Source organism: Ciconia boyciana, chromosome 5 (assembly GCF_034638445.1).
Source record: "Ciconia boyciana chromosome 5, ASM3463844v1, whole genome shotgun sequence".
In the NCBI taxonomy this organism is placed as follows: domain Eukaryota; kingdom Metazoa; phylum Chordata; class Aves; order Ciconiiformes; family Ciconiidae; genus Ciconia; species Ciconia boyciana.
This window is the reverse complement of record NC_132938.1, coordinates 61,115,002-61,127,091: the sequence shown is the minus strand read 5'-3', so window position 1 is coordinate 61,127,091 and position 12,090 is coordinate 61,115,002. Positions and strand designations below refer to the sequence as shown.

At 42.8% G+C, this 12,090-nt stretch overlaps 2 protein-coding genes across 2 annotated transcripts in view; one reads left to right on the top strand and one right to left on the bottom strand.

The window, feature by feature from the left end:
* The window catches only part of CENPC (centromere protein C), a 29,088-nt gene extending 27,770 nt beyond the window's left edge, over window positions 1-1,318 (bottom strand). The window contains exon 1 of the mRNA XM_072862349.1: window positions 1,192-1,318. Coding sequence (XP_072718450.1) covers window positions 1,192-1,206 — 15 coding nt within the window. The 5' untranslated portion in view covers window positions 1,207-1,318. The remainder of the gene's footprint in view (window positions 1-1,191) is intronic.
* A 1,644-nt stretch (window positions 1,319-2,962) lies between these two features.
* Window positions 2,963-10,718, top strand: STAP1 (signal transducing adaptor family member 1). The gene is given in 9 exon segments (XM_072863403.1): window positions 2,963-3,100; window positions 5,507-5,578; window positions 6,270-6,383; window positions 7,086-7,142; window positions 8,059-8,219; window positions 8,854-8,982; window positions 9,637-9,706; window positions 10,559-10,641; window positions 10,643-10,718. Coding segments are annotated over 9 exon segments (900 nt in total).
* Window positions 10,719-12,090: the final 1,372 nt, after the last annotated feature.

Here is a 12,090-nt window from a genome sequence, read left to right as displayed (position 1 = left end):
GTGAACTCTGAGTGTAATCAAAGTCATTCGAATAGCAGACATTACTTCAGTCATTTATTACTACAACTAGAGTAGTAATAATTCAAGTGACAGTATGTTATCAGTGTCACTTTCTATGCTAACAAATGAAATAAGGCCTACTGAGCTGGGAACAGGCAAAGACTGTAGAGAATAAAAACACAGAGGAAGGGCAAGTCAAGAAAAATTAAAGAGCTAAGCAGAGTGCAGTTTTTCACCAACGTGACAAGAAAATGTCTCAAAAAAATTCTAAATGTTTAGCTGAAAAACAATTACGATCTCTTCTTTGTTTGTGTAAGCTGGAATAGAGTGCATGTGCAGTGTGGAGATTATCTAGTCCTAATACAACAGAATTCAGCACATTTTTCCTAAGTTTACCATACTGACATTACTTTGCGCTTCTTTGTGATTCCTCTTTGGATATTACTTCTGGTAATAAAAATAACCAAAACCACATAAGGATTTATTCCACTACAAATTTTCAACATCAGCTTAAAATGGCAGGAAGAAACTCTAGGTCACACAGGAAAATGACCAAAAGTCATCACTTCAGAAACAGTGCAGTACCATACCCCACAGTAAATCAGTCACTCAGGCTTAAACTTCTTCCCCTTGCAGCAGAGTGCAGTATAATCAACTGGCAAGCAATCTTTCATATAAGAAAATGAGAAATTCCTGTAACGGATCTAAAAGAGCTTTTAACAATTTAGTGTTATGTTCATACCCCGCTACACATAAAGAGCTTTTAAAACTTAAGCTCCCCGTGTACCTCTGACACAGGACGGTAGGAGGAGGATGAGTACGTCTCTAGCATGTCTAGACAAGAGTCACTGGTTCTTTACACACTATCCGTGAAAGGAAGATCGCCAGAGACGAGCGACAGGCGCAGCTGCAGGCAGCCTAAGGGACACGGGGCTCCCAACAGACAAGCCCTCTGAGCAGAAGCGTTTGTGCCAGCAACTGGGGCCAAGAGGGAGGGCAGTGCACTAACACCGGCCCCGCTTTTCTCAGGGGGAAGCAGGGGATCCCAAAGCCTCACCGCGCCGTCAGGGACGGAAGAACGGCCCCGCCCGCCCCTCAGGAGGGCAGTGAGGAGAGGGCCGCCCCCCAGCTGTTACGGAAAGGAACCGCCACCGCTCCTCCCGCCGCTTCCCCGCGCCCACGATCTCTCACCAAGGCCTCCGCCATCCCGGGCCGCCGCGACGAGGAGGAAGACACCCCGGCCGCGGGACCCAGCCAAGCCGTCCCCCTGCGCCCCGCCCGCCACTTTCAAACCTCGGGCGCCTTCCCGCTGCGCGCGCGTACCAGCGACAGGCAGCGCACCGGCCACGCCCCTCCCCCTCACCCCCGCATTGGTTGGCGGCCGCCGCGCACCAACGAGGGCCGTTGCTTCGCGCGCGCGCCCCCCCCGGCGGGACGTTGTTGCGCCTGCGCAGGAGCCAGCGGTTCCCCCCCCCCCGCGCCCTTCACCGCCTCAGAGCAGCTTTTTTTCCCCGAAGACAGGTAGGGGAGCCGCCCTACCTGTTCTTTTTTCCCTTCAAATCCTCAGGTTTCTAAACGCTACAAGACATCTACAGTCACCACAGGGGGTTGCAATTTTTTCTTTAAAACATTAGCGAAGAACTCGACAGTGAGTGAAAGCAACGGCTTGAGAACATAACGTCACAATATCTTATAGTATCTGCAAAAGACAGCCCAAAAATATAATTTTAAATTATGCTTTATATCACACACTGGCAAGCAGTGGACTAAGTGCTGGCTCATCAGCAGCAGCCTTGCCAAGCAAAGGTGCAGGTACCCACATTCATTAGTTTTTCTGCAACACATTCAATAGCGAAGTCGAATTTTGCTATTTAAACACAATTGAACATACAAAAATCTGCAATTTAGCCAAAATCTGAGAACATGTACCTGTCCCCAGCCGTGTTTAGAGATGACATGGAGAATTTACTTTCACACATAGGGCTGAACCCCTCTTCTGCTGGAGTTGGTTGATGGCTATCTGATCTACCACAGATCACCTTAACGGCTAATTATGTACTCATCTAACGCCTACACACAGCTGAGAAACAGAAAAGGCCATGAAGATGTTCAACAAAAAACAAGCCTTTTTTTTTTTAAATAATGTTTCTTTGCATTTAGTAGCAACCAGCATCAAAACGCCAAGTCTTGTCATCCCTATTCTTTCTGACTGCTAAGGGGAAGGCCAGAAACTAAGTTAAACTTCATGGTTCTGAACTTGATGGAAATTTCACCCCTCATTTCATCAGGACCAACATTTCATTCCTGAACTACCATCTTCCTTCACAATTTCTTTAAAGGCTTTGGTATGTTAGTTCTTTCACAATGGAACTCTTCCTACATACACATTGCAAAGTTTATTTATCCTTGCCAGTTACAAACAACCATAGGTAGATTTATTTCCAATATTACTTTTAGTGTCCTGTAATCCCCCTAGCCATCTGCTAAAGTTGGCTCAAAGTTAATCCATGCTCCCAATGAAAAATTTAAATATTATTTCAGAGGCAGCTGATAGTAGTCTCCCCCCTGGCAGCAGCCCATGAAAAGTCCAGTGCTGTAAACCATAAAAAGCAGGCTTTTCCGCTATGACCTCCAGGTGACACCCATCACAGTAATGATACACTTTTGTACCAGCATGCTCATCATTTGGATGTCTCCCCTCAAGCAAACTCTAAAGGAAAAGATCCTTTTAATCCATTCAGTCTGGTTCCCCCCACGATCATACACCAAGCAGAGTTGGCGGCATGCGCTGACCTAAAAGCAAGTAGGGAGACTTCCTCTTCAAGGTACTGTTTTTCCCCCCCTCTCACTGGGCAAGTTCTCTGGCTGAGGCTGCTACAGAGCAGACTGAGAACAACTGGAGTGGAGGGGGAAGAGCACCGCAACAGAGCATATCCAGATACGCTGCTGAGATATCCAAAGGATGCTAGGAGGAATTAGGGAACGGCCTGCAGAAACTCCTCAGCCAGCCCCCCGGCGAATCTTCCAGGAGAGGCAGAGGATCACCGGTCTGCCTTTGTACTTCCAAGGTTACCTGTCTGTCCGGCACTCAGGATGCCAGGTAAGGTGCAGAGTCCTGGGAAGTGGATGTATTGAAATATTTCTTCAAAAATGTATTGCCGGGAGCTACAGGTTTGTGGGGGGAAATGTTTCAACACTGGCTGACGCAAATGGTTGCACTGAAATAATGATATCTACTTATTTCTGTTCATGTTACTGGGGGGAGGTGTAAAATAAATTACGTAAGGTAACCATCAATATCTCTAGGATCCCATTATGATTTACTATTAGCTACTGAAATGTGGATTGAGTTTGCCTGATTTCATAGCTACCACCATGGTGAAAAGCTAATGCAATATTTTTAATACCAAGAGCAAAGTTTGACACACTTATATTGCTCTGACACATCCTCCATTTACTGCAGAACAGTATCCATCCTGAAATCTTCAGTGACACGCCACCTGAAGTATATGTGAGATTCTCTACATCTTTTTTTTTTCTTGTTAGTAAGGGCTTATGATTTAACATATTTGGACTAACTGGGAAAATAAGAGTGATTTTTTTTGACCCAAGATGACTATTTAAGAGATGCAAAGCCGTAAATGCCTACACGCTTGTCTATAGTACAATAGCATGTATGTAGAGAATGTTCCTTATCAAGCTGATGGCCCTTTTTTAGCGCTTGATAATGACAATCCCTTTACTTAGGGTTGCAAAGTAGTTTTTACCCTACCTACACTCACATCTCTTTAGATGCAGAAGCACAGACAGAGTAGAGAAAATGAAAGTCATGCAGTGCTAAAGGTAGATATAATCAAAAGACCAAAATAGCATGATGGTTCACAAACACAGGAACAACCAGGTACCACAGAAAACAGGAACTCCAAGAAACAAAAAGTAGACTAATAATCTTACTATTAACTCTTCCGCAGCACTAGAAATTATTCAATGCATTACTTTGTTGTATCTAGCAGGAGAACACCTGCAAGTTTAATAAAAGGATATAAATAAAGGAATGTAACAGGGAGCTTTATGTAAAACCTTCCTTTCCCCCTAAACAATCCCTCCTTCTGAAATTCAGTAACTAACATACTGGAATAACAAAAACTAACAGGGCAGAGCAATAATATGCAGCCTATCTGAAGAGACTTATGTGAGACTGATGAGGTGTATTACCACTTTTGAGAGACCAGACACCCAAGAGAAAAACATTCATGGTTGTGAAACAATAAAGTGCTCCTGGGCAACTACTATTACTACATTTCCATAGACCAGAAAGCCCAATTCATAAGGTGCAGTTCAAAAATTTCCCATGACATCCAGCCCCATACCACAGCTAGCATTCACAGCCTTCATTAACTTGCCAGGGACAGATGGTTTAATGAGGACATTTACCTTAACGCAGCACTGCAGTGCTCAGAGGCTGGGATCCAGAGGCTGAATGCTACAGAAATTTTACACTAGTAATTTGATAGAAACCACCAGAAAGACTAGTTAGGAGCTAGCAGGGTAAAGAGCAAGGATCACCTGCAGGATAATCTAGGGAATGTTGCTCACCCTAATTTGTATGACCTATCAGACTTCACAAGTTATTTCTTAATTTTTGTGACTGTGTTTTAAACCCCTGCCTCAAAAAAAAACCCAACCCAACCAAACAACAAAACAGGTAAGTAAACTGAAAACTAGAACAGAGTTTCTGCTTTACAGAAGTTGCCTTCCCAATTCAGTGTCCCGTACCCTGAGAACTGTAGCTGTTACCAGGGGCACATGAGAACAGAAAAACCTTTCCCATCACTCTGGCATGACTGCAGTAAGGAACAGTTACAAGAGTCAGACAATCATATTTACCTTGGCATGGTGTTGATTCACGAAGACTACTATACATAATTTAAAGACAAAGCATGTAAAATACCACTTCAAATGCAAGAAGTCCAGTTAATAAGGTCAGACTACCATCAAGCTCCATGATCTTCTCCCTGTAGCAAGTAAACTGGCAGGATCAAAATTCAATGCAAATAGGCACTTCAAGAGAATGGTGTTCAGAAGATTGGAGTCTTTACACATGTGCATCTCACACTATTTTCTACTTCTATGCCTTTTAGGGAGAGCAAGATTTTAAAGTGGCATTTACAATATATTTTCCCTCCATTATGTACCCCCTTTAAATTGTTTGACAAATTGTTGACAAATGTTTAAAACATTTAAATTAGTTAGTTTTCTAGTTCCATGCTGGATTAGGATACTAGAAAACAAAGCCTATATATCTTTTTGCCTGTAAAGAATTATTTACTGAACTTTTTTTGCATAAACTGCCTGCAAAATACATACTTGCTTTTTAACAATCTTTAAAACACTGAAAACTAACATACGACGACACAGTCTTTTCTTAGCAGTTCTTTCACTTTCAGCATTTTGTGGGAACTAAAAAGATCGTCTTCACAAACTGACACTTCCTCCTTTCCAGCAGGAATTTAGAGTGTATTGGACAGAACTCAGAGGAACTATGCTCTTCTTTTATGATGATAAGAAAGCCCCAACAGTGAGTAATGAGCTATCTTTGTAACTACCCATCTGATTAAGTGCATCAGTTATTTTCATCAAGTAATCCTTATATACTCCAGACACCTCTTGGCACCGTTTCCTCTCTCATTGGCATAGTCCAAAAAAAAAATTCTGAACATTGTAACAGAAAGGCTGAGATCAAAAAAAGCCAGAGTGAAACAAACTATAGCATATTAATTTGCCTCATCAAAACAAAAAAGGAGTATTTTTTTGGCACCTGAGCTACAAACGTATCCACATTGCTCCATAATTTTACCGAGTGCTTTTTCCTCAGCTGTGCGCAAGGGTAAAATTACCATGGTGTGTAACATGACTTTCCTTTATGCAGCTGAGGAAAAAGTGCTTGGTATTATTACAGCATACTCTAGCTGAGGGTTTAGTTGAGAGTCACAAAGCAAATACTCAGGGAAGTCTTGTGGATTTAATCTGTTTGTGATTATGAAGATTAGGATGGGAAAAATCCAGAAGGTACATTGTTGGTGGGAAGAGCTTCTGCAAGCAGAAGCAAAGGACTGAGCTTTGGCACCTCTGTCAGTTAAACTTAACCCAAGTTCTAGAAAAAAAAAAAAGTTTCAATCTATTTTCTTCTAAACAAATTCCTTTGGAGAGCAGCTAGATTTTTGGTGGAAATTACAACTTGTGCTATTTCTCTTTTTCCCCCTCCTTAGTACTCACAGAAATTAGATATATCAGCTTTGACCTCAGCAACCAATGTTTATCCAGATGAAAATGGCTCTGCACTGTTCATCCTGATGCTGTCAAATGGGGAACTAGAACTGAAGGTATAAAGAGGAAAGCTGTGACTCGTAAGCCACTTGGTACTTTACTCCATCTCCCACAGATATTCAGAGCTTCATTTTGGTGTGGAAGTAGAGCTGCCTTCTTGACATCTAAGCGTACAGCCTGCAGCCAGGCAGCACCAAAAGGCAGTCAGAGAGGGAGGCAGAGCAAAGGAACCTAACACCAGGGAAACTGCCCCTCGAGGCATTAGAAGTTTTTCTCAGGAGTATCTAGGAATATGAAATGAGCAAAGAACTGAACAAGAAAATATACAAGAGAAACCAGGAAGTACCACACTGACAGGCCCACATCACCTGTAAAACCAAGAAGGGGATAAAATATCTGACCACCCCACCACTCAGAAGCCATAGAGACTGTAGTGCTCAGGGACTATCTAGAAGGTTTTATACTTGAGACTGACCTACCTCCTTAACTTGGCCTTCTCCTTGGATCCACATAACCTTCTCCTTTTACTCCAACAAAGCATATGATTTTTTTACCTTCCCACATCTGTCCTCTCCCTCTAATTGAACATGGAGTACTGGGGAAGTGCAGGGTTTCAGGGTGTGATGTAGCTTGGCAGGGAGCTCATTTCCAGGCATGGTACTTCTAAAAGGGTCAGAGTTATTTGAGGCTTCCACATGAAATATACTTCTTTTTTGTTGCTGTAGTTGTTCTTACACTGTCATTTTCTGTTCTCTCAGGCCAATGACTGTGAATGTGGGAAAGAATGGAAGGGTTTTATTCTCACCGTAACAAAGGTATGGAAGAGTTTTATATCTCACTTCATGTCAAAAGTGCCTATAAGATGGTTTTGCCTTCACGCATGCCAGAAGCTGGCTGCCACAGGCACAAAGCCTCACTTCTAAGGTGTTTGCACACACTAAACTGTTGAGGGTTTTTGTTTGTTTTGCTTTGGTTTTCCCAAGGAGAGCAAAATTCAGGCTGATTTAACCTCAGCTCATCTGCAATACGCACTCTGCCATGGTATCTAGTCAGACGCAGTTCCCAATCCACTGTTTGCTGTCCAGGAAGGAAAAGACTTCTAGCACAAGTCCATCCCCTGCAGCTGTGAAAAAGGGAGCCTGCTCTGAGAGAGACGACTCTCTAGGTCTTTATCATGGGATAAAGACATAACCAAAGAAATGGCCAAACTGTGCACCTGAGAGAACCCCTTAGCTCTGTGTTTTATTCTACTGTTCTTCTTAGCTAAATGCACTTTGAAAATAGCAAGACCCTCTTTGATAATGACCAGTGGAAAAATAAGGAAGTTTGTTCACAAATGACTTTACATTTGCCTAGCTGAATCACTTAAAAAGCTGAGGATGGCTGAAATAGGTTAAATTACATTTACACAGCCTTTTGCAGTATAGCAACTGCAAAATATCGTCGTGGATTCTTACATCATTCCCACTTCTGTCAAGGCACATTTCTTCCAAATCAGGACACAGATATCCTTATTTCACTATTCTAACAAAAACACACGTGCAGCATTTTATTCAAAGCAGAGACACATCCAAACCTTCCAGATTATCACAGCTACTTAAACCAAGCAGGTAAGAAAGATTTCTGCACAGCAGCTGCACTCAGATTAGCTGTGATGCACACACAGAAATGATTGCTCACAGTGTTTGTCCACTTTTTCATTTTCTTTTCAATTACGCTGTTGATTTTCAGCTGTCAGTTCCACCAGATGAGTCCTTACTACCTGGGCAACTTACAAGAATGCATGAAGTGCTAGAGAAGGAAAAGAAAAGAAGAATTACACTTAACAACTGTTCCAGTGCATCCTTGAACAGAAAAAGCCCTCCTAGCAGTACCTTGACCACTATGCCAGTGTAAGCTCTGACTGAACTATGCAAACCCCAACCTGACTAAAGAGCCTTTCCTTCTTCTCTCAAAGTATTATTTCCATGCAGAGGTTCAAAATTCAGCTGTTGTACAAGGGTTGTATAATATTCAACGAACAAAATCTACCTGAAAGCCTCTATAGAGATTTCCTAAGGGAAAGATTGCTCCTGCAGCTTTTGTACAATGCCTTTTGTTTTGAAAAGGCTGAGTGCAGCATACTGCTATGCTTAAAAACTTTTCAGAAAGCCACATGTTGGGCTGCTGTATCTGCCCTTCTGAGAAAATGCTGATTACCATTGAGAAATTCAAGGTAAGTCCAGGTTACTCTTCTCACATTCTTTCCAAGGGTCCAGAAGGTGTCATACCTGTATGAACGCTTCACTTCCTCTCTGAGAATGCCACAGCACTGCTGTCCTGAATTATGCTCCTATAGTAGCATTAATCAGCAGGAGTCCTTCAGATGTCATGCCTCTTGGCAGCCATGGCTAGTTATGCTGGATAAGCCTAGCATTGTGAAGAGGTGTTAGCCCAGTAGACCACGTCTCTTCATGCAGCTCAGAATGACGTGGCCTTGCCAGTGTAACTCGCATGCATGCTGTTTCTCTCCTCCCTTCTATGCAGGTGCTTCTATGCAGTATCTCGGCAAGAAGCAATAGAGATGTTAGAAAAGAACCCTTCATGTGGGAATTTGATCCTGCGTCCCGGCAGCGACAGCGAGAACTATGCAATCACTATCCGACACGAGCTGGTGTAGGTTGATTCCACAATATATTATCCCATTCTTAACTAGTATGCACTGTATTAAAAGCTGAATTCTTAATACCCAGAGTTGACACATGAAACGTATACCTTGCCTTCAGGCTATTTTGAGAAAGGCAAACAAGGCAGCAGGGGCAGGCCTGAGACTCATTTTCTTGGTTCTCTCCCCTCCAAAGCCAGTTAGTTTAAACAAAGAAGCAATAAAGATCAGACAGCAAAAGCCCATTTCCTTGGGTAAATGGGCTTCCCCTGTCTGCCATGAAACCCCACTCAGTTTAAGAAATCATCAGGCAGAATAAAAATGGAACAAGCCATACCCCTTTGTAAAATGAACAATGAAAAATGAGAGACAAGTATTTTCAAAAAGTAACTTGGTCTAAAAACACACCACATTTCAACTGAATGTTTTAGCTTTTGCAGAGCTTCAGAACAAGAGGCATCTGAAACACCAGGAATGACATTTGCAATTCTCAATGTTTCTAAACTAAAATGGGAAAAAACAAACCCTGCCACACACCTTCAATAAGCTCTGGGGATATTACAAAGTGCAGAATACCATTGCTCCTGCAAGGGAGTTTATAATGACAACGATACATCAAAAAGTATTTCATTTCGGGCAGCATATCAACTTTCATTTTCTTTCAGTGCCCCACACTTAAAGCATTACAAAGTGAGGTCCAAAGGAGAAAGTTACGTTATCGAATTGGAAAGACAGGTAAGTGAGCAATTCCCTTGTTGAAGATTCTTAAGCAGGTGTAAGAAATATCACTTTGCAGAAAATTAGAAAAGCTCTAGTAAATTCCTAACTATAATTTGCCAGTCCAAGTAAAGTATGCAGAGTTCACCTCTCTTGTTAGTCCAACTAACCTAATCTTAAAGAACAAGTTATCTTTTAAGAACTAGAAAAGTAAGAAAAAAACTCCACATCAGCATCTTCTCTCTAACAAAAATAAAATCAAACCACTCAAAACAGCCCAAGATTGTAATGTGCCGTCCCCCGTCCCGTCCCCCCCTCAGGCTTCAGTACTAAGTCCGAAAACTGAGCTCTCATTGCAGTTAGGGGAAGTTCAAAATGCACTCCATCTAACCTTGACAAAATTAACTTAGTTGAGGTGTGAGCAAGGCTGTATGGACCCTGTTATTTGGTTTAAACCAGTTTTCTTCTACTTTTCTTAAGACATGTTTAACTCATGGCCTGAGAAACATCCTATTGGTTTGAAAAAGCATCTGCTGTGATACTCTCTGCTGAAAGAGCATCAGCAGTCATTGAAGAGCACAACGGTACAGAGAGCGCTCTCCCTTTTGGTTTGTTTACTCATTTGATGGAAGGGAAGGAGTTATATGTTCAAGGGTCAAAACATTACCACAGATTTCAGAGGGCTGTCCTAGACCTCACTGCATCCAAATGCTGGATGTAAATCCAGTATCAATTGTTTGAGAAACATTGCTAGGGATCCCAGCCTGCCAGCATGTTTTTGAAAATGTATTCTCAACACACTCAGCATGTTTTATTTGATGGGGGTTTTTTGTTTGGGTTTGTTTTTTTTTTTTCCCCCTGGTGAAACAGGTGATACTCCCAAGCCTTCAGGATGTTGTCAGTTACTTTGTGACCCAAACCCAAGGGAACCTGAAGCCATTTGTCATACAGACACGCACTGCAGAGGACCCAGTGTTCTGAAAGCAAGCTGGCTGCTGAAGGCACACACAGGAACGGTCCTGCTAAATGAAAGAGGCATGAGAAGCAATACAGGAAGTCTGTGGTATTGAAGATAAACAGAAGGCATTCCCCAAGCTACTCTTTCTCAATTTCTAGAACAGGTCTGTTGGCCCTTAACCAAGCATGTGATGCAGCTTCTCCCAGAGAAACTTCTGAGATTTGGGGAGGGCAAATAACCCCAGTTCCTGTAGAAGATTAAATGTGGAAAAAGAAGAAAAGACGAGAATGGGAAAGAGACAACACACTGCCCCAGCAAAATGCAATAGAAAAATATTGTATTGAAATTAGGCACAGTGTTTGTGGGCTCAATGCTGCTGGCTCACAGTGCAATAAACTCTTTATGTTAAAAACACCATTTCTTGTCTACTCACTTGTAACAGGATCCGTGTCATTTATGACGTCCCACAGAGACAGCAGGGATGCCTCACCTCTGCTGGGGCTTTGAGCACTGCCAGGGAGGTGCAATACAGACCAAGAAGCAGAAAATACAAGTCCGGGTAGCTTAAACTGGGGGTTCCTCATTCTCTGCATGGTCATGCAACCCTTACAGGACCTGGAACATCCCAAGCTGGGGCATATCCCCTGTTACGCAAGTGAGGAAGGGCATAAATTCAAGCAAACTGAGACATCTCCTGCCCAGCTGAACATTCCCACCCCTTCTACATGCCAGCAGGGGTGTTCATCAGACCCTGATGTGAGCTACTTCAGGAAACTGAACAAAAATAAGTTAGTGTCCCTGTTGGTTAAGCTCTCTGAACTACCTTCTCCATGGGCTGAGACAAGCCCCAGTGAGTGCACAAGGAGGACAAGACTGCAAAGCTGGTAATGAGGGAAGGCAGCAGGGCATGCGAGAGTCCTGCTGATCATACTGAACAGTTGTGGAACCCCACCAAGCCTTAGGCACAGCATCCATCTTCTTGGAAACTGGGGATCCAGCCTTCAAAACAAGCAACTGAAGTGATCAGCAGTAAGATCCAAGTTTAGTATTTTTAGCCTCTAAGTTCTGCCAGGCAGCTGGACTGAATAAAGTGCTTACAGGATGGGTACCCACTGCTGAGCTACACTCCTTCATAGTTAGTGGAGATGACTAGCTACAGAGCTTGGCTTTTTTCTTTAAAAAAAACCCCAACCAAATAAACCACACCTCCTATCTGACAGTGGTCAATGAGCATTCACACAGCTCAGCTAAAGGGTGCTGTGATCTAGGTACTGAAGCAGCTAGCGCCTTCACTACACGCACAGGGAGCACTCTAGGTAGAGTTGCTCTTATTTCCAGACCAAGATTGATCATCATGTTCCTTTGATATCAGCTGGGAATCATAAATTAATTATTACTTGTTTCAAGGATTATGGAAGTCAGTCAAGGCTTGGGAAGGTTATTT